At 42.3% G+C, this 23,558-nt stretch overlaps 1 protein-coding gene across 1 annotated transcript in view; it reads right to left on the bottom strand.

Annotated features, from left to right (window-relative positions):
* The window catches only part of TPH2 (tryptophan hydroxylase 2), a 104,356-nt gene that overhangs the window by 51,578 nt on the left and 29,220 nt on the right, over positions 1-23,558 (bottom strand). The window contains exons 6-7 of the mRNA XM_015063626.3: positions 20,202-20,398; positions 15,116-15,251 (exon numbers count right to left, since the gene is read on the bottom strand). Of these exons, the coding sequence (XP_014919112.2) occupies positions 15,116-15,251; positions 20,202-20,398 (333 nt within the window). The remainder of the gene's footprint in view (positions 1-15,115; positions 15,252-20,201; positions 20,399-23,558) is intronic.

Here is a 23,558-nt window from a genome sequence, read left to right as displayed (position 1 = left end):
CATTTCTAAGATACCACTGGGCATCAGGACTCCAGATGTAATTGAAAATCATATACACAAGTACATGTGCACATGCAAATTCGGTTAGCAGATGTTCAACAACCACCTTGCACAAAACACATTCAAGGAGTCTGTAGAAACTATGAGCAAGAGACCGCAGATCCCCTGGAAGGACATGCCCAGGGAGGAGAAATCAAAGGAACTAAAGCAGAGCTAGGAAGAGTGGAATACATACTGCACCTGAAAATCCAAAGCACCTTGTAAGAACCAGAAGCCTGATGTCAGAGACCAAACCAGGGAGTGAGGGAAAGGTCCCTGCCTACAATTTGCTTCTCCTCCCAGTATGCCTGAGACTCCTCAACTGAAACACAGCCACTCCAGCAAGAAGCTTCTAGAGACAAATCCAGAGATGCTGATGCCTCCCTGATCCACTCTTCTCCCTGGGGGAGGAGAGACATGTCATTCATGTCAGACATGAATGACACATCGCCCTACATGGGTCCCTTGGGAACCCGCACTAGTGCTTGGCAGGAGTTGCCAATCTCCTAGAACTTCTTCTTAATGTAATATTTTAAATATTAGTTCAAATATAACTTAGAACATGTCACAGGATGACATTATTTTTAATGTTTATTTATTTTTGAGAAAGAGAGAGAGAGAAAGAGAGAGAGAGAGAGAGAGAGAGAGAGAGAGCATGAATGGAGGAGGGGCAGAGAGAGAGGGAGACACAGAATCTGAAGCAGGTTCCAGACTCCGAATTGTCAGCACAGAGCCCAATGCAGGGCTCGAACCCACGAACTGAGAGATCATGATCCGAGCCATCCAGGCACCCTGGAATGACATTATTTTTAAAGTTAGGACAATGAGCTTTCCTGCCTTTTAAGTGGGACAATATTTGGGGTTAGTTACACAAAGGCAGAAATATATACCTTTTTAGCACCATGTAAAGTGCAGACTGGTTCCCTCTTTTCCTCTCTCTGTTTCTTTCCCTCCTTCCCTCTCTTGCTCTTTTTCTCTCATTTTAATAAGGGGGAGGTGGGGACAACTTGCACATTTCCTTTTGCCCTTCTTCTCCAGCTTCACAGTGAATAACCACTTTTTTATTCTGAAACGATCCTTATCCCAAACACAAAATAGATGAGCAGGATAGGATGCCCCTTACAGGTGTGAATGAAGAGAGGGTCCTCTGAGCCAAGTGACTTATCCTCACAGCTTCAGTTGCTGCCTATAATTGCACCAGTAAAGGTTCAGGGTTTTGCCTGAAGACAGTGAATGTGTGAAAATTGGTCAAAGGGTGTCCAGACATGTCCCTGAAATCAGAGTAAAGCCACTGGGAAGAGGGGAGGACACTCCCCAATACAGGGCTGCAGCCTTTCCAACAGAGGCCTCACCAACACACCGTGCATGCCCAGGGCTTCAAATAAATCCGCAGGATTCACTCCCCTGTACTCCCTCACTCCACGGATCTCTGACTGGGTCTGGGACTCTGAGTGTATCTCGAACCTGGCACCTCCTGATAGCAGTACTGTCCATGGCTTCAGCCCACACAGGACTCAGTTTTCACCTTATATGCCAGGTTTGGGGATCCACTGCTCCCTCAGTCTGACCTCCTTGCTTCCACACCGCCTGTGCCAACCGGCTTTGAGTTCATTGCAATCTTATGAAGGAGGCTGACACATGCAATTAATTACCACTCAGTGTTGTCAGTGCCATAATCGAAGTCACACAAAGTGTTACAGGATCATCCAGCTCCGACGAGAAGAAACTTCACAGAGAAGGTTGTGACTGAGCTTTCATCTAGAGAATTAAAAGGATTTTACCAGAGCCATTGCAGGTAGAATGAACCACCTGTGCAAAGGGGCAGGGGCATGAACCAGCAGGATCACAGGTATGGTGAGAAGTGCAGTGTGACCGGAGCACACGGTTTTGGAGGAGGCAGAAAGAGAAGCAGAAGTTATCGTTTAATGAGATCAGACTTTTCTCTCTACACACAACACAGAACAACGGAGGTTAAACAAGGGAATGCTATACAGCATTTATGTTTCAGAAAGGAAACAAAGTCTACAGACTGCTTCTCAAAGAAAAGAGAGCAATAACTGGCAGACAGAGCAACAACGTCATCATGACCTGTCAGATTTCTTCTAGAACAGTGGTTCTCACTGGGGGCAATGTTGCCCCCCTCAGGGGACAACTGGCAGTATCTGCAGACATGTGTGGTTGTCACCTCTGGCCTCAGTGGAAGGGTGCTCTTGACATCTAGTGGATAGAGGCCAGGGATGCTACTAAACATTGTGCAAGGCACAAGACAGCCCTCCACAACGAAGAATTGTCAACAGTGCTGAGGATGAGAAACCCTGTTCTAAAAGATGAGGTGGCCAGAGGGTGCACTATGACACAGCCACAGTGGATTTCCCCGAGAGGCAGAGAGGAGACCTGGAGATGGTGGGCCTTCTCAAATGACTGTGCCACAATTCACGTGCTGGGTGATGCTCACATACCTATGCACCCTGGATCTCTGCATCTTTCCCTCTCCTTCCACTGAGTGAGAAGGACGCTGCTGTTGGCATAACCTTGAATTTGACCCAATAGATTTATTTAAAGGAAATCATTTATAAACTTCAATACTCAATTAGTGACAAAGTGGTGTGTGATCATAGCCGATCAAAGCATGCAGCCACACAATGGTGATGTGCAGAATCCGTGCCCCGAGTGCTGCATAAAGGGAGAAGGAGATATCTCCACTTCTAGCAAAACCAGTAACCTTTCAATATAGGTAGAAACATAGGGAAAAGCAAGTCAGTCCTCCCAACCAAGAAAACCAGGAGTCACTGATTCTCCAGAATGTTCACTGCTGTCCTCCAGGCCAGAAAACTCTCCCCAAGGAACCAATCCAATCTGCCATCACTTTTTAAATTAAAGTTCCACTATCTGGCCAAGTTTAGAGAACACAGAGCCTTTAGAATGTAAAATGCTGAAAAAGACCAAAGACATGTTTAAAACCCAATATTTGTTGAGAGCTAGGATATCAAAATGCATTCTACCCAGACTGAGAAGGAAAATAAAATCCTTTTTTCAGATAATGTCTTTTTGCAGCTTTCACTCTCATTTCTACCTGCATCTTCAGGGCTCACCTTTGTCTCATTAGCGCTGCCTCCACTACAACATTTCGGCAATTGAAGGCGGTTATTTGGAAGCCGAGTACAGGCACCAAACACAGGGGCCAAGTTGAACTTCACAAATTGGAGAATCTGCCCTCTGTTGGTTTTCAATTGAGGAAATGGGATTTCATTACAAAGACAATGCCTGGAAAAGTGCTTGGGCAGGAACCGGCACTCCCCGTGTGGGGCCCCATCCATTCAAGGCTGCAGCTGTGAAGGGACTTGGGACTTTGCAATACAAATTAAAGGGATCTTTACAGAGAATTGTGTCTGCACAGTTTACTTCTGGAAGGGTGCAGTGGAAACTGGCACCAGTGGTCTCCTGGGGAGGTGAAGGGAGTGTCAAGGGAGCAAAGGAGGGAAAGGAAGTCACTGTTTACAGTGTGCTTTTTTTTTTAAGTTTATTTATTTATTTTGAGAGAGAAACAGTGAGCATGAGCAGGGGAGGGGCAGAGTGAGAGGGACAGAGAGAATCCCAAGCAGTTTCCACACTGTCAGCACAGAGCCCCATGTAGGGCTTGAACTCAGGAACTATGAGATCATGACCTGAGCCCAAATCAAGAGTGGATGCCCAACTGACTGAACCACTCAGGCGGTGTCACCACCGCCCCTTTTTTTTAAGTCCACATTGTGCTTTGAATTCTGAATTATGTACATGTATTACGTACTCATAAAATAATAATTTAAAAAACAATGAATGATAGAAAACCCACTCCCCCCCAAAAAAGATTCTGTAAAACATCCAAGTTAGCAAGTCCCAGGTTTCTATCCTCTGACTTAAGCATCCTCTTTCTTGTCTGTATGGTCATTGGAGTCATAGAAGAAGAAAACACTCACATCTATAGTGGGAGCTTTAAATTCACTTCTGAACTCCCAACACTTACTTCCAACTACCAGGGGCTTCTCCAGGATGTCCACCCCTGGGCACCTCAAAGACAACATGCCCCAATCCCAAATTCTCCTCTTCTCTCCCTCCTTCCTTGCCCCTTCCTTGCCCTTTCCTTCCAAGCCTGATCCTGCTCTAATATTCTCAGCCATTTTTAGAAAAAAAAAACTATCCATTCAGCTTCCCAGTCTAAAAACCTTAGTATTATCTTGAGGACCTTCTCCTCACCCTCATGGTCGCCAAATATTGTTAATTCCATTGCGATGATACTTTTCAAATAGGTGACCTCCTGTCCTATCCCACTGACCTTTTCTAGGTCAAGAACTTATAAACTATATTCCTTCACTGGAATGTGAGCTCCTGCTGCTTTTCCAACTTGTTCATTCTTTACACCTCCCCAACCCCCAGTCCCCATCATCTTTCTCAAATACAATTATCTGCTCATGCTCAAGAACCTTGGATAACTCCCTGTTGCCTACAGAATTGTCCAAGTTTGACAAATGAGCATTTATACTGCGAACTGAAAAAAAAAATCCATCCTTAATACATACCCTATGCTCTGGCCACTCTGGTGTAACAAGCCTTGCTCACTTATGCCTCTTGTGAGCTTCCACAACTTTGCACTTGCTGTCTGCTTGACTTGAAAGCTTTCCCCTCCCTCCCCACCCTGCCTTGTACAAAAACATAAATTCTTATCCACCCTTCTAGACCCCCACTCAGTTTACACCCTCTCTGAAAAGCCTTTCAGGACTGCTTTATACACACCCTCATTATAGCCCTAACCACACTTGCATAATTATTTATGTTTCTATCTCCCCTGCCAGAATGTGAGCTGCTTTAAGAAACAGCTGCTATATTTTATTCATCTTTGAATCCACTGCACCTCCCTGCTAGCATTGCACATAAATGTTTGCTGAATGAATTGGCTGAAAGTACTTTGGTAAAAATGTAACACATTATCCCAAAATTTTATAGATCTCTGTGGCTAAAATCTCATTTCTTTGCCCTCTCTCTCTGCATACCTATTGGCACGCTATCACAGGTCTCACGAGGGCCAGTTATTCAAAAGGAACTAACAAAGTGCCTGCTATTTGTAAACAGGGCCATTTGTAAACCCTCTGGGCTAGATTTAGAGATTGCCTTTCTAACTCTGACAATGCTCCTTTGAGTACTCACTCCAGTATAAGAAGCATTTCTTTTCCAAATGTCTTGAGTCCTATAAGTAGTAACCTTTGTTTACCCTGAAAACACTTTCAGGGAAGCTGAAAGGAGCTTAGAAAGCAATGTAGTGACACTGCTGGGACCTACCTGGTCAGTGAGCTGCCTGCCTGCTGAAGAGGAGGAGGGGAACTTCAGAGGCTCAGCTCAAATCCCTGCCTACGTCCACCACCACCACCAGCTAGTCAACTGCTTCAACCTTCAAGGACTCTCTGCTCCACGGTGAAGATCAATGGCAGCCCATTAATCACAATATTATTCTAGTAAAACAGCATCATAAGCAAAGTGATAACCCCAGTGTCCTGAAGAACAATGGGTAACAAATGAGAGTAAGATTAGGGGTCGGTGCTTATTCAAGTGGAGCCCAAGGGGGCAGAGACCCAGTGACAACTCCCAGTCTTGGGCTCTTTGGCTCTTGCTCTTTTCTCTCTACCTGGAATATTCTACCAGGAAATATTTGGAAAGAAGAAAAGGAGGGGGCGCCTGGTGGCTCAGTCAGTTAAGTGTCCGACTCTTGATCTCAGCTCAGGTCATGATCTCACAGTTTATGGGTTTGAGCCCCACATCAGGAGGCTCCCCACAGAGCCTGCCTCGGTTTCTGTCTCTCCCTCTCTCTGCCCCTCCCCCACTCGTACACACTCATGCTCATGTGCTCTCTCTCTCTCAAAATAAAAAAACAAACCTAGGAGTGCGTGGGTGGCTCAGATTGTTAAACTGCAGATTCTTGACTTCAGCTCAGGTCATAATCTCACAGTTTATGAGTTCAAGCCCCACATAGGACTCTATGCTCATAGCAAGCCTGCTTCGATGCCTGTCTCCCTCTCTCTGCTTCTCCTGCATGCTCTCTCTCTTTCTTTCTCTCTCTCAACAATAAATAAATGTTAAGAAGAAAATTCCTAATAAATAAACTTAAAAAAAAAAAAAGGAAATGTTTGCATTCAGGTCTCTGTTTGAATGTCACTTCCCAAGAGGCTTTCCTGATGACTCAACCCAAAAGAGCAACATCCACTACTATTCATCTTCTCACCCTGTTTTATATGTCTTTAAAGCACTTTTAGCACATCACAGCACTTACACCCAATATCATATTACCTAGGTGTTTGTATGCTGACCATTGTCCTCTACCTCCACTCATTCATCCAAGAGAACAGGGACATTGTCTTTAGACAGGGACATTGTTCCTAGACAATCTAAGCACATAGTAATCTCCCAATAAGTGTTTTTTTTTAAAGAATAGAAAGAAATATTCAAGTAGTTTACAATTTCAGTAAAGATGTAAGACCCAAATTAAAAGGTTAAAATCTAGCATGGTTAAATACATGTAATAAGTGGATGATAAGGAAAGCAAATAACATTTGCTGAGGAAAAAGCGATTGTGCACGGGGATGGCAAGAGAATGTTTCCCAGAGATGAGATTTGTGTCTGCCTTGAAGGCAGTGGAAAATTCAGTAAGTTTAAGAAACCGTGCCAGTAGGAGCCAAGATGGCGGAACAGCATGGAAGCTTTTTGTGTTTCGCATCCATGAAATACAGTCAGACCAACACTAAACCATTCTGCACACCTAGAAAACTGACTGGAGGATTAACACAACAATCTGCACAACCTGAACCACAGAATTCAGCAGGTACGCGGCACAGAGAAGTGAACTTGGGGAGCGAGAGGCACAGGAAGGGAGGTGCTTTTGTGGTCAAAGAGAGGACAATGACTGGGGAGGGGGGAGAATAAGGGAAAAGCATTCCTCCCCAAAAGCAGCTGGAGAGAAAGTGGAAAATTGGAAACAGCCTCAGGGACTAAACTAAAAAGGGAGAAAGGAGAAAGGAGAAAGGAGAGGGTTTAAATTCCATCAAGACTGTAAACAAGGGGAGTGCAAAGGCTGCAACTCCGCAGCTCAATACCTGGCGGTGCTCTGGTGGGAAGGGCGAATCCCCAGGAACAGAGTGGAGTCCAGGAGGTTCTCGGGCCACAAGGGGAAAAGCAGTTCCACTGCTGGAAGGACATTTGGTAGAGACTGTTGAAGCCACCTGGTCCCAGCAGACCCCAGAGAACAGCCACATTTGCTGTTGCTAGAACAAGGTCATTAAGGGTGAAGCCTGGTGCCAGATGTGTGTTGTGATTTTCCATAATCCCTGAAAAGCTGCAGCAACACTATCTCGCGAACTTTTTCTGAGGCGGGCTGGCACCTGGCCGCAGTCTTGGGGCACCGGCCGCAGCAGGGCCCAGCGGACATTCCTGGGCGCAGCCGACATTCGGCCATTGCTCATTCAGCCATTGCTCAGTGAGACCCTCCCGCAGAGGGGCGGAACGGGTCAAAGCCGCAGTCCTTCGGAAGTAAGGGGCGGGGATAAACAGCCGCATCTGAGACAAAACTTGGGAGAGAGGTACTGCCTGGGGCCTGGTCACGGAGAGTAAAAAAGCAGGGAGTGGACGAGAGCTGAAGACAGAGGATGGGTGCGCGATTGCTGATGGGGAGAACAGACTGGGTAGGCGGGCGCCGCCATTTTTATCACTCCCACGCATGTGCATGCGCACCTACGAGCTCTGCAACAATCCACCCCAGTAGGCTAGCAGCGCCATCTAGTGGAGAGCGGAGCTGTTACAGTGGGCCCCGCCCAACTGGGCCAACTTCACTCTTCAAGAACACAAGTCTCACCGCCAGCTTAATTTATGGAATATAAAGAGCTACATAGACTGCTTCTAGGAGAAAATGAAGCAGTTTCAGTCCTACTTCAATCTGCTAGCAGGCTCAATTTTCATTTTTCTTTTTCTCTTTCACAATTCTTTTCTTGTTCTTGAATACAGAAAGAGAAAAAATTCATTTTTATTTTCAATTTTTATTAAAAATATCTTTAATTTTTATTACTATATATTTCACTTTTGTGTAATTTTTTTTCAAATTCTACTTTACTTCCATCATTTTATTTTAGTCTACTTCAGTGTACTCACCTTTTCAAATTTTCAAACAATTTCCTTTTTTCTCTTTTTCTTTTTTCTTTTTCGTTTCTTTTCTTTTTCTTGAATGCAGAAAGAGAAAAACTTCGTTTTTACTTTCAATTACTATTAAAAATATTCTTATTTAATTTTTAATTTTGCTTACTATATTTTTTGCTTTTATGTAAATTTTTTCAAATTCTATTTTACTTCCATCATTTTATTTTAGTGTATTACAGTGCGTTCACTCTTTGAAATTTTCAAACGATTTCTTTTTCTTCTTCTTTTTTTATCTCATTTATGTTTTTTGTTTCTTTTTTCTTAAATACAGAAAATGAAAAAAAATCATATTTATTTTTAATTTTTATTAAAAATATTTTTCTTTAATTTTTTTCTACTATATTCTTTACTTTTGTGTATATTTTCTCAAATTCTATTTTACCCTCATCATCTCCTTTTAGTCTACTTCAGTTTCTTCATTTTTTCAAATTCTCAAATGATTTCCTTTTTTTTCCTCCCCCCCTTTTCTTATTCTCTAATTTGTCAAACCACTTTCAGCACCCAGACCAAAACACAGCTAGGATCTAGCATCATCTATTCAATTTGTGTGTGTGTGTATGTTTTTAATTTTTAATTTTAACATTTTTTAAATTTCAACTTTTTAATTTCAAATTTTCTATCTCATTAATTCCTTTTCTCCCTTCAAAATGACAAAATGAAGGAATTCACCTCAAAAGAAAGAGCACGAAGAAACGACAGCCAGGGATTTAACCAACACAGATACAAGCAAGATGTCTGAACCAGAATTTAGAATCACAATAGTAAGAATACTAGCTGGAGTGGAAAATAGATTAGAATCCCTTTCTGCAGAGATAGAAGGAGTAAAAAATAGCCAGAAGGAAATTAAAAATGCGATAACTGAGCTGCAATCACGGATGGATGCTGCGGCTGCAAAGATGGACAAGGTAGAACAAAGAATCAGCGATATAGAGGACAAACTTATAGAGAATAATGAAGCACCACAAAAGAGGGAGATGAAGGCAAAAGAGCACAATTTAAGAATTAGAGAAATCAGTGACTCATTAAAAAGGAACAACATCAGAATCATAGGGGTCCCAGAAGAGGAAGAGAGAGAAATAGGGGTAGAAGGGTTATGTGAGCAAATCACATAGCAGAAAACTTTCCTAACCTGGGGAAAGACACAGATCAAAATCCAGGAAGCACAGAGGACCCCCATTAGATTCAACAAAAACCGACCATCAACAAGGCATATCATAGTCAAATCCACAAAATACTCAGCAAGGAGAGAATCATGAAAGCAGCAAGGGAAAAAAAAGTCCTTAACCCAGAAGGGAAGACAGATAGGTTTGCAGCAGACCTATCCACAGAAACTTGGCAAGCCAGAAAGAAATGGCGGGATATATTCAGTGTGCTGAATCACAAAAATATGCAACCAAGAATTCCTTGTCCAGCAAGGCTGTCATTCAAAATAAAGGAGAGATAAAAAGATTCCCAGACAAACAAAAATTAAAGGAGTTTGTGACCATTAAACCAGCCCCGCAAGAAATTTTAAGGGGGACTCTCTGAGAGGAGAAAAGATGAAAATATATATATATATATACCAAAAGCAACAAAAGATTAGAAAGGACCAGAGAACACCACCAGAAACTCCAACTCTACAAGCATCATAATGGCAATAAATTCATATCTTTCAGTACTCACTCTAAACGTCAATGGACTCAATGCTCCAACCAAAAGACATAGGGTAACAGAATGGATAAGAAAACAAGGTCCATCTACATGCTGTTTACAAGAGACCCACTTGAAACCTAAAGACACCTTCAGATTGAAAATAAGGGGATGGAGAACCATCTATCATGCTAAAGGTCAACAAAAGAAAGCTGGAGTAGCCATACTTATATCAGACAATCTAGACTTTAAAATAAAGACTGTATCAAGAGATAGAGAAGGGCATTATATCATAATCAAGGGGCCTATACACCAAGACCTAACAATTGTAAACATCTATGCGCCAAATGTGAGAGCACCTAAATATATAAATCAATTAATCACAAACATAAAGAAACTCATCAATATTAATACCACAATAGTAGGAGACTTCAACACCCCACTCATAGCAATGGACAGATCATCTAATCAAAAAATCAACAAGGAAACAATGGCTTTGAATGACACACTGGATCAGATGGCCTTAACAGATATATTCAGAACATTTCATCCTTAAGCAGCAGAATATACATTCTTCTCCAGTGCACATGGAACATTCTCCAGAACAGACCATATACTGGGACACAAATCAGCCCTAAGTAAGTACAAAAAGATCGAGATCATACCGTGCATATTTTCAGACCACAACACTATGAAACTCAAAATCAACCACAAGAAAAAATTTGGAAAGGTAACAAATACTTGGAGACTGAAGAACATCCTACTAAAGAATGAATGGGCTAACCAAGCAGTTAAAGAGGAAATTAAAAAGTATATGGAAGTCAATGAAAATGATAACACCACAACCCAAAACCTCTGGGATGCCGCAATGGTGGTCATAAGAGGAAAGTATATAGCAATCCAGGCCTTCCTAAAGAAGGAAGAAAGACCTCAGATACACAACCTAACCTTATGCCTTAAGGAGCTGGAAAAAGAACAGCAAATAAAACCTAAAAACAGCAGAAGACAGGAAATAATAAAGAGTAGAGCAGAAATTAATGCTATCAAAACCAAAAACAAACAAAACAAAACAAAAAAAAACAACAGTAGAACAGATCAATGAAACCAGATGCTGGTTCTTTAAAAGAATTAACAAAATTGGTAAACCACTAGCCAGTTTGATCAAAAATAAAAAGGAAAGGACCCAAATAAATAAAATAAAAAATGAAAGAGGAGAGATCACAATCAACACAACAGAAACAAAAACAATAATAAGAGAATATTATGAGCAACTATATGCCAAAAAAATGGGTAATCTGGAAGAAATGGACAAATTCCTAGAAACATATACACTACCAAAACTGAAACAGGAAGAAACAGAAAATTTGAACGACCCATAACCAGTAAGGAAATCTAATTAGTAATCAAATATCTCCTAAAAAACAAGAGTCCAGGGCCAAATGGCTTTCCAGGTGAGTTCTACCAAACATTTAAGGAAGAGTTAACACCATTCTCTTGAAGCTGTTCCAAAAAATAGAAATGGAAGGAAAACTTCCAAACTCATTCTATGAAGCCAGCATTACCTCGATTCCAAAACCAGACAGACACCCCACTAAAAAGGAGAACTATAGACCAATTTCCCTGATGAACATGGATGCAAAAATCCTCAACAAGATATTAACCAACTGGCTCCAACAATACATTAAAAAAAATTATTCACCATGACCAAGCAGGATTTATACCTGGGATGCAGGGCTGGTTCTATATCCGCAAAACAATTAACATGATTCATCACATCAATAAAAGAAAGGACAAGAACCATATGATCCTCTCAACAGATGCAGAGAAAGCATTTGACAATATACAGCATCCTTTCTTGATAAAAACCCTCAAGAAAGTAGGGATAGAAGGAGCATACCTAGAGATCATAAAAGCCATATATGAACAACCCAACGCTAATATCATCCTCAATGGGGAAAAACTGAGAACTTTCCGCTAAGGTCAGGAACAAGACAGGGATGTCCACTCTCACCGCTGTTATTCAACATAGTATTGGAAGTCTTAGCCTCTGCAATCAGACAACACAAAGAAATAAAAGGCATCCAAATTGGCCAGGAGGAAGTCAAACTTTCACTCTTCACAGATGACATATTACTCTATATGGAAAACCCTAAAGATTCCACCAAAAAACTGCTAGAATTGATTCATGAATTCAGCAAAGTTGCAGGATATAAAATCAATGCACAGAAATCGGTTGCATTCCTATACACCAATAATGAAGCGACAGAAAGAGAAATCAAGGAATCAATCCCATTTACAATTGCACCAAAAACCATAAAATACCTAGGAATAAATCTAACCAAAGAGGTGAAAAATCTATACACTGAAACATATAGAAAGTTTATGAAAGAAATTGAAGAAGACACAAAAAAATGGAAAAAGATTCCATGCTCCTGGATAGGAAGAACAAATATTGTTAAAATGTCGATACTACCCAAAGAAATCTACATATTCAATGCAATCCCTATCAAAGTAACACCAGCATTCTTCACAGAGCTAGAACAAATAATCCTAAAATTTGTATGGAACCAGAAAAGACCCCGAATAGCCAAAGCAATCTTGAAAAAGAAAACCAAAGCAAGAGGCATCACCATCCCGGACTTCAAGCTATACTACAAAGTTGTAATCATCAAGACAGTATGGTACTGACACAAGAACAGACATTCAGATCAATGGAACAGAACAGAGAACCCAGAAATGGACCCACAAAAGTATGGCCAACTAATCTTTGACAAAGAAGGAAAGAATATACAGTGGAATAAAGACAGTCTCTTCAGCAAGTGGTGCTGGACAGCAACATGGAGAAGAATGAACCTGGACCACTTTCTTACACCATACACAAAAATAAACTCAAAATGGATAAAAGGCCTCAATGTAAGACAGGAAGCCATCAAAATCCTCAAGGAGAAAGCAGGCAAAACCTCTTTGATCTTGGCCGCAGCAACTTCTTACTCAACACGTCTCCGGAGGCAAGGGAAACAAAAGCAAAAATGAACTACTAGGACCTCATCAAAATAAAATAAAAAGCTTCTGCACAGCGAAGGTAGCAATCAGCAAAACTAAAAGGCAACTGACAGAATGGGAGAAGATATTTGCAAATGACATATCAGATACAGGGTTAGTATCCAAAATCCATAAAGAACTTATCAAATCCAACACCCAAAAAACAAATAATCCAGTGAAGAAATGGGCAAAAGACATGAACAGACACTTCTCCAAGGAAGACATCCAGGTGGCCAATCAACACATGAAAAAATGTTCAACATCCCTCATCATCAGGGAAATACAAATCAAAACCACAATGAGATACCACCTTATACCAGTCAGAATGGCTAACATTAACAACTCAGGCAACAACAGATTTGGTGAGGATGTGGAGAAAGAGGATCTCTTTTGCATTGTTGGTGGCAATGCAAGCTGGTGCAGCCACTCTGGAAACAGTATGGAGGTTCCTCAAAAAAATAAAAATAAAACTACCCTACAACCCAGCAATTGCACTACTAGGAATTTATCCACAGGATACAGGTGTGGTGTTTCGAAGAGACACATGCACCCCCATGTTTATAGCAGCACTATCAACAATAGCCAAAGTATGGAAAGAGCCCAGATGTCCATCGATGGATGAATGGATAAAGAAGATGTGGTATATATATACAATGGAGTATTACTCAGCAATCAAAAAGAATGAAATCTTGCCATTTGCAACTACATGGATGGAACTGGAGGGTATTATGCTATGTGAAATTAGAGAAAGACAAAAATCATATGATTTCACTCATATGAGGACTTTAAGAGAAAAAACAGATGAACATAAGGGAAGGGAAACAAAAATAATATAAAAACAGGGAGGGGGATAAAACAGAAGAGATTCATAAATATGGAGAACAAACTGAGGGTTGCTGGAGGGGTTGTGGGAGGGGGGATAGGCTAAATGGGTAAGGGGCATTAAGGAATGTACTCCTGAAATCATTGTTTCACTATATGCTAACTAATTTGGATATAAATTTTAAAAAATAAATAATAAAATTAAAAAAAAAGAAAGAAAGAAAATGTGCCACTGTTGGGGGCACCTGGATGGCTCAGTTGGATAAGCATTCGACTTCAGCTCAGGTCATGATCTCACAGCCCATGGGTCCAAGCCCCACATCGGGCTCTGTGCTGACAGCTCAGTCTGGAGCCTCCTTCAGATTCTGTGTCTCCCTTTCTCTCTGCCCATGCTCTGCTCGCATTCTGTCTCTGTCTCTCTCTCTCTCTCTCTCTCTCTCTCTCTTAAAAATAAATAAACATTTAAAAATTAAAGAAAAAAAGAGAAAACAGGCCAGTGTTTCACACTGGGAGACTACAATCCATGTGTGATAAGGCCAAATTATGAACACATGAGAGTTCACAGCTTACCCAACCCTTGGCCACCCATTGTCTGAGAGAGAATAAAAGCCCCAAAGGTGCATTCTCTCAAAGAAAGCTGACAGAGTCAAAGAAGAATCATTAACCCCATATAAATCTAGAGGTGGTAGGTAGGACTGGAGGAGTGTTCAAGAAACTACGACAGCAGGAAGAGCATAGTAAAAAGTTCTGAGTTTGGGGGTGATGTGAAACACTGAAGGAGAAGGAATCAGTCATGAGAATTGTCATGGTGTATGTGCATGAATTTCCTTAACATGGAAGAGCCTCCTCATGGGAAGAGACACGTGAGTCCCAGCTGTGTTAACGCTGACTTATCCCTTTGTGCCTGCATCTTCCCCTCAGTAAAAATGGAAATAATCATCTACATCATGGAATTGCTGTGAAGAGTAAGTGAGTTGATGAGAGTAGCACCGGGCATGTTGGGATTATCCTTATTATTGGCATTTTGAGCCCTGCTCCTTTAAATGCAACATCGTCCTAATGGTCTATAGGGATCGTGGCTTTATAAAAATTACACAGGTTTTAAGGAGCAATATCACCAACAGCTGGGCCAAAGCCAAAGCCTCAGTGTTGAGATAACCTTAAAGAGACAAACCTAAGTGAGGATACGGAGATCCCACATACCCAGCTGAGGAATTTGGTTCTTTGAACGAGCACTTGGCTCGCTGGCTAGACCAACACGATTACTTTGGAGATCAAAGAGGGCCTAAGTCACTTCCAAGTACAGTGAGCACTGACCACTTGACAGTGTGGTGGTCTTCATCCAGCCTAGGCATCCAATGTGGGTACTCACGGTTCCGGGGTGTAGAGGGGGTCCGAGCCATGCCGGACGTACTGAGTGCAATGGAACACTCTGTAGGCCAGTCCTGCCAGAAAGTCTCGTGGACTCAGGTATCCAGCCACCGGCCTCACCGTGAAGCCTGATCTTTCTAAAATGGCAACAGAAAGAACCAACTAAGTATTAACTTGACAAGGTTTGAGGGCCCAAGCAGGGTGTCCTATTATTTATAAGGAGGTTCTAGAAACAAAGTAATCAAGGTCTTAAAACTCTTGACAACTGAATGACGTATACGGTTAATAGCTATCATGTTTGTGGTTTCTGATTACTAAAATATACTCCCAAATGATGGTTTCCAGGGGAACAAGGCATTTATTAAAATGGGGGGAAAAAGTGAAAAAATTTTGAAAGATTTAAATTCAGAAGCTAAATTAGGATAAGAAAGCTCAAATTCACGGGACAAGTGATGCTTACCACATATTACCTGGTATGTTTCTAAAAGACACACGCCCCCAGGTGGGGATCCATTCTGCCTGTATGTGTTCAGTTAACACACGGTAAATTCACCCCCTTCGCTAGCCTTGTGGAATCAGTTCACACTACAGCTTTCTATCATCAATACCACCTAACTCCTTCATTCCACATTGCTGTTTTCTATGATATTATGAAAACAATCATTAATTTCTGTAATTTGAAGAGATACACTAAAGCTCTACATGTCTATTGGTTTATGGTAAGAGGAAACAAAATAAGTGGAATACAATGCAATCTATGAAACTGCCCTATCCTGCTAACTCAATTAGGCCGTGGGTCATCAGTATTCTCAATTTAAGCACTACCTAATGCTTGCTTTTCATGAAGGCCCAGGAAATTTACAACGGGAGAACTACTCTTATCTCTGACACCAGCTTTGTAAAGCCTCCCATTCTGAAAACCTCATCTCATTAGGAGAGTGTCTCAGAATGGCTAGAATGGTTTTAAAAGGCAAGAACCAATTAAGCTTATAAAACAAGTTCATCCTGGGATTTCTGGTATCTACATGAAAATATTCCTGTTCTCAGGCCTCCTCAGACCCATAATTCTAACAATAATATGTTCATTCCAAAAGCTTTTCCTTTGGATTTTTCCCTAGAGAATATCAAAAACTTAAGTCTATTTTCTTCTTCTTCTTTTCTATGCAATGAAACCGGTGTATCCCACATGTAGGACCTGTGTGGGGGTGCACAGAGGATTGGTCCTTTTTTGAATAGTTATGTATCTTATTTTTATATAATTTCAAGAACTTTGAATTTGTGGATATCATTGCTTATAAAGTTTCCTTTTTAAATAAATTAGGTATTTATGGGGGCGCCTGGGTGGCTCAGTCAGTTGAGCATCCGACTTCGGCTCAGGTCATGATCTCACAGCTCGTGAGTTTGAGCCCCGTGTCAGGCCCTGTGCTGACAGCTCAGAGCCTGGAGCCTGCTTCGGATTCTGTGCCTCCCTCTCTCTCTGCCCAACCCACTCGCATTCTGTCTCTGTCTCTCTCTAAAATAAACATTAAAAATAATTTTAAGGGGCGCCTGGGTGGCGCAGTCGGTTAAGCGTCCGACTTCAGCCAGGTCACAATCTCGCGGTCCGTGAGTTCAAGCCCCGCGTCAGGCTCTGGGCTGATGGCTCAGAGCCTGGAGCCTGTTTCAGATTCTGTGTCTCCCTCTCTCTCTGCCCCTCCCCCGTTCATGCTCTGTCTCTCTCTGTCCTAAAAATGAATAAATGTTGAAGAAAAAAATTTAAAAAAATAATAATAATAATTTTAAATAAATTAGGTATTTAAAAGTGAGTCAGTTAACAGACAAATACCACATACATTTACATTATGCTTGCTAGGTGCCAATGAATGGTGCAGACTGAGCTCCCAGTGTCGGGTTGGTAAGGGTTGTGAAAATAACAGCAAGAACAAGAGCAATAATAACTAAGACGCTGCTGTGCTTAACGTATATCAGGAAATAACTATAGGGCTTCTAGGTATAGTGGTTATTTCCTTTCCCAGCCACCTTGCAAGGTAGATTAAAATTGTGATCTCCATTTCCAGAGAAGAAACTGAGGCACAGAGAGGTTAGGATAACTCATTGAGGTTACCCAGCCAAGGACTCAGCCCAGGAATTCTGCAGCCAGATTCTGTGCTATACCACACCGCCTCTCATCAAAATATTAAGTTGGGAGACAGATGTGGCAAAAAATTATGGGATGGTATTCTAATTACTGGAGTCTGAGAAACAACATGGTAAAAAGCAATTCCCGTAGATGAGCAATCAAGCCCATGGTAAATCTATAATACGCACATAACTCTGTGAGAAACAAAGAGGGACATGCCAGAGGCAAGGCCGTTAGGGAGAATATAATCCAGTTAAACAACAGCCTAAGACATTATGTAATTAGGCACTAATTAAGTGATACTGATTAGTGGTTCTCAGTCTCTTTGTCTTAGTACCCAATATCATGGGTGGTGTTCACACATGGGGCTCTCCCATTGCACTAGGTGTGGTTCTCAGGGTACCTGCTCTCAGACCATGCCTGTCTCTCTCCCGATACACACATGATCTACAAAGAAATCCGAAAGGGAAAGGTCATGGTGACTGTTATGCTCAGGATTCATAGAGGTGGCAGGACTTGCTCTGAGTCTTGAAGAATAGGTAGAATTTGATAGGTGGAGGAGGAATGAGTTTTCTAGCAAGAGACAGAACGTGAGCAAGGGTATGGAGAGCCCACAGGTAGAACAGAGGGTGTGTGCAGCATGGTTGTCACAGGAGACAATCTTGGCAAGCTGGGTCGGGGGCCTTGAATTGAGGCTGAGCTGTTCAGAACTTGATTATATAAACCAGAGATCAGCACAGCATGGCCTATAGTCCAAATCCAGCTTGCTTTTCTATACCCCATAAGCTAAGAATAATTTTTACATTTTTTTTAATGGTCACATTTAAAAGGTTATCTAAGTACCTACATAATGGCCTCAATTTTGCCTCTTGGCCAACAAAAACTAAAATATTTATTATCTGGGCCTTCACAGAAAAAAAAAATCCAGCCCCAGTAACATCAAAGGGGAGCCACTGATAGCTTCTGAGCAGAGATGCCAGGAAGGAAGTAATGTCTTAGGAAGCTTCATCTGGAAGCAGTGGACAAGAGGGTAGAGGGGAGAAGATACAGACATCAAGTCTGTAAAATAGGGACCTCAATTTGGGTGGTGACAGTGGGATGGAAAGAAAAGAGCAGGTTCATGATGGTGCCAAAGCTAGACGTGGCAATACCTGGAGACTGCAGTAAACTAAATAATAGCCCTCCAAAGATGTCCACATGCCCTAATGTTCTGAACCTGCAAATATGCGGCAAAATGGACTTTGCAGGGGTGATTAGGTTAAGAATTTTCAGATGGGGAGATTATCCTGGATGACTCAGGTGGGTCTGATATAATAACAAGGGTCCTTACAAGAAGGACAGAGGAGGGTCAGAGTTAGAGAAGGAGATGTGACAAAGGACCGAAGAAGTTGGAACGGTGTAAGGAAAAGGCCAGGGGCCAAGGAATGCAGGTGGACTCGAGAAGCTGAAAAGGCAAGGAAATAGAAGCCTCCAGAAAGAATGCAGCCCTGCCAAGACCTTGATTTTAGACTCCTCACCTCCATCACTGTGAGGTAATGCAGTCACTATATCTGTGGTGACGTGTTACAGCAACGATAGGAAACGAGTAACCAAGACCATTTACACAGCTGGGAGGGTGGGTAGGAAGTCAGGGGACGGGTCCTTAGAAGTGGGCCTAGTGAGTCTAGAGAATAAGGTATCACCGATAGGGGCGCCTGGTTGGCTTAGTCGGTTAAGTATCCAACTTCAGCTCAGGTTATGATCTCACACTCCGTGAGTTCAAGCCCGGCGTCAGGCTATGTGCTGACAGCTCAGAGCCTGCAGCCTGCTTCGGATTCTGTGACTCCTACTCTCTCTGCCCCTCTGCCTCTCACTCTGTCTCTCTCTCTCTCCCTCAAAAATACATAAACATTAAAAAAATTTAAAAAATAATAAAGTATCACCGATAGAAAGGGTAGGCAGGCAAGGAAGTGAGTCCCAGGAGAGGAGGAGGGCAACAAGGCTTCTGCTTTTACCACTGCTGCGATGGAAACAGGGGAAGAGGAAAGAACAGAGAACCCAGAGACTCAACCCCAGTGAAGCTCAGAGGACGGAGTGCAGCCACATGAAACCCCACCCCCATTGGCCACGCCCAGAAACTCTCCCAGTTGCTGTCCCAGGAGGGCCAGGGAGGAGAGCGACCATGCAGAGGACATGAACTTGAGGTATCACTGTACCTCATCTTGTTCCTTCCCATATCTGCCATGACTATGGTCCCTGGCACATAATTTATTCATACAAAAATTGCTTTGATTAATTGACTGGTTTCCACCAAAGGAAAGTCACTAGTGTTCAAGATCACCCATGATATTTCTTCATGCAGTACATAATTTTTAACAAAGCAAATAAAATGTCACCTTTGAGGCCGATCTATCCCTATGTAGCCCCACAGAGTAGTTCCTGGATCAGAAAATCTCAAAGCTGAACTTGCAAACATCCTTTGGGGTTTACCACATAAACAGCCAACCATGAGAGAGCCCACCGCGCCCCTGAGTGGCATGAACAGCTGAGTCCCCCTCCCTGCCCATGGTCCCTGCTCTGCTTTCAGCAGGTGGTCCCAGGTATCACTGCTTCCGTGCTCTCCTTTTTTTTTTTATTATTATTATTTTTTTTTTTTAACATTTATTTATTTTTGAGACAGAGAGAGACAGAGCATGAACGGGGGAGGGTCAGAGAGAGGGAGACACAGAATCTGAAACAGGCTCCAGGCTCTGAGCTGTCACCACAGAGCCTGACGTGGGGCTCGAACTCATGGACCACGAGATCATGACCTGAGCCGAAGTCGGCCGCTTAACCGACTGAGCCACCCAGGTGCCACCGTGCTCTCCTTTTTAAATCAAAGGGAGTTTGTCCTTTTTTGTAAAAAGGGCCATTGCTGCAATGTGTGTCCTTGGAGGACAAACAAGGATGTTGGCTGGGAAGAGAAGAGACAGCCTGTGTGAAGTCTTACCTTTGAGAAACACGGACACATCTTCAAGTTGAGGCACATTGTCCTCCCGGTAGCCACAGTGTTTAGTCAGCAGAGGGAAGTTTTTCAAATACTCCCGGCAAGCATGAGTGGGATACAATTTGGAGAGCTCTCGGAACACAACGCCCCATGTTTTTGTTTCTTCCTCCGTGTACTCCACCCTGGGAATGGGCTGGCCACTGGGCAAGAGAGAAGACCGAAGAATGAATCTAGCTCTGTAACTGAGTTAAATGTATTCTCACTTCATACCTACCATTATTTTTTTTTATTTTTATTTATTTTTTTTTAACATTTATTTATTTTTGAAAGACAGAGATAGAGCATGAGCAGGGGAGGGGCAGAGAGAGAGGGAGACACAGAATCCGAAGCAGGCTCCAGGCTCTGAGCTGTCAGCATAGAGCCCGATGCAGGGCTTGAACTCACGAGCTGTAAGATCATGACCTGAGCCGAAGTCAGACACCTAACCGACTGAGCTACCCAAATGCCCCAAGAATTATTTTTTTAAGTAAATTCTAACCTTGTAAATCTGTGTATTTGGACTCCTATATAAATGATTTGATTAAGTTATATCTTCATACATCCTATGGAAACTGGATAGGATATATGTTCTTACACTGAGATCAATAACTAGTAAGAGTTCTGCGTTGGGAGAAACTGATTTAGGTACAAAGGTGTGCTCTGGAAGCCTTTCCTGCAATCACCTAACAGTGGCAATAAATGGATGTTTTCTCTAGAAAATGAAATTGCCTGTGGGTTCTCTTTCCCTTGTGGGAAAATCACCCTAATCTCTGAGTGTAATTTTGAGATTGTTTTGTTTAGTGAATAAAACGTCTGGGAAATGCTTAAAAAAAAAAAACTATACTGAATTCTTGGGGTGTCTGGCTGGCTCAGTCAGTAGAGCATGTGACTCTTGGTCTTGGAGTTGTGATTTTGAACCCTACACTGGGTGTGGAGATTCCTTAAAAATAAAATCTTAAAAAAAAAAAAAAAAACCTATACTAAATTTTAAAGTGAGAGTTTTACAAACTTCCCAAGAGGGCCATTCATTACACGTCATGTCGGTAGGTTCATACGTTAAGCTTTCTCACTTTAGTAGAGGGGGTCAGCAAACTTCTTCTGCAAAAGTCCACAAAGTAAATATTTTTTTAATGGTTATTATTTATTTTTGAGAGAAAGAGAGAGAGACAAACAGCCAGAGCATGAGCAGGGGAGAGGCAGAAAGAGAGGGAGACACCGAATCCAAAGTAAGTTCCTGTCTCTGAGCTGTCTGCCCAGAGCCTGATGTGTGGCTTGAACTCATGATCTATGAGATCATGACCTGAGCCTAAGTCAGATGCTCAACTGACTGAGTTACCCAGGCGCCCCATATGAAATAAATATTTTAAACTTGTGTGCCATACGGTCTCTGTCAGAACTGTTCAAGTCTGCCATTGTATCTCAAAGACAGCCAGAGACAATATGTAAACAAATGAACATAGTTGAATCCTAATCAAACTTTCATTACAAGACCAGACAGCTGGCTGGAGTTGACCTACAAGCAGTAGTGCTGATGCGTGGATTAGAATATCAAGAGGTGACTCAGGACTGGAACGGGCACCGAGAGCTTCCTGGAGGAGGCTAAGCCTTGTCTCAGGGAGGATTTGTGAGTTCCCAGACAGAAGGGTAAGGGGGAATTGCTGTTCTAACAGTAGCCAGTAGCCATGAGCAGGAAACAGAGCTCCTGAGGCAGCCTGGGACCAGTAGAAGGAGGGGAGTATGGAAATGTGCTTTTACAAAGCTACTGTTTGACAGACCAGAATCCAAATTTAGCCTCTGATTAAGATACCTATTTTAAACGTGAATTAGGGTTTGAGAAAACCTCTCATGACATACTCAACAGCCACCTGCAGCACCCCTCCCTCCCCGCCCCCCTCCCACTGCCCACCTTGGCCACTCAGTCAGAAGTTCTGGTCCTGCAGTCAGCACATATATGCACACAACATATGGAAGTCCAAATACATACACATCAAACTAGGAATTCTACCGCTGCCATCTACATAACCCAGCCTGCAGCAGGCAGCCACCACAGGAACCCAACCAGGCAGCGAATTGCCACTCAGGGTTGCAGCAGCTGCAGGGCGCCTTCAACAAGCTGGGACCACCAGGAGTACCCCCTGAGGAAGCAAAAAAAAGGGAAGGAGACAATTACAAGATCAGGCTAACAAACAGATCCAGCAACCATTCTGTATACTTCAGTGCATTCCTGCCAAAATGCTTTCTGTTTAAATGTTAGGTCCAAATGTGGTTCCTACTGCCCCAAATAATTTTTATTTAAAAAAATATTAACTGCAGTACATGAGGGAAAACACATGTAAGAAAGAACAAGAAATTAGCATTTGCTTTCTCTAAGTACCAAGACTGGGGCTTATGCAAACCAAATTAGAACAAGATTAGCCTTGTTTAAATTTGGCTGTTGATAACAAATAAAAAATTACAACCTGGCAAATATTTGCGGAGAAGATCAAGACTGCTACCACTTAGCATCTATGATAAGTTTAGAATGAAAGCTTGAAATGGAAAGGTAAAAATAGAAAGGATGTGATGAAGTAAATATACAAACAGTCTGCCTCTGGTTCCAGAAAATTCGACGAAATCTATCTGAGTCAGGTAAGCCAATAAAACTAATAAGAGCTGTGCACAATCAGAAGTTAGGAGAGCGATGAGGCTGAAACAATAAATGAAATATTGAGAAGCCATTTGAAAAGAATCGTTAGGTCAAACTTTTCCCTTCGATACTAATCTGCAAACCTTTCAAAGGGGAGCTGAATGTAGCCCACAGCAAACAGCAGAAGGAAAGCAGGTGGAGGGAGAATGGGAACAAAGAGTTTTACAGATCTGTTACTGAGTAACGAATCTCCAGGGTCAGTCTTGGGTATATGGAGAGTCTTGTACATTTTCATTTGTGTCCGCTGTCTGTCCTGCCTGGGTGGCTAATTAGCCTACTCCCTGAGTTCTTGGCTGCCTGTATGGCTGCTACTCCAAAGGCAGGTAAGGCTGACCCTGATCGTATTGAGACACCTCATTCCACTGTAGTCCCTACCCCCCAGGTAACTAGGTAAATGTTTTAAAAAATTTCTGACGTTTATTCATTTTTGATAGAGACAGAGTGTGAGCGGGGGAGGGGCAGAGAGAGAGGGAGACACAGAATCTGAAGCAGGGTCTAGGCTCTGAGCTGTCAGCACAGAGTCTAGCATGGGGCTTGAACTCACAGACCATGAGATCATGACCTGAGCTGAAGTCGGATGCTTCACTGGCTGAGCCACCCAGATGCCCCTCTAGGTAAATGTTTAAAAGCCAACA

The sequence above is a fragment of the Acinonyx jubatus genome, chromosome B4, assembly GCF_027475565.1.
Source record: "Acinonyx jubatus isolate Ajub_Pintada_27869175 chromosome B4, VMU_Ajub_asm_v1.0, whole genome shotgun sequence".
In the NCBI taxonomy this organism is placed as follows: Eukaryota; Metazoa; Chordata; class Mammalia; order Carnivora; family Felidae; genus Acinonyx; species Acinonyx jubatus.
Note: the sequence above shows the minus strand (reverse complement) of the source record. Positions and strands in the feature narration are given on the sequence as shown.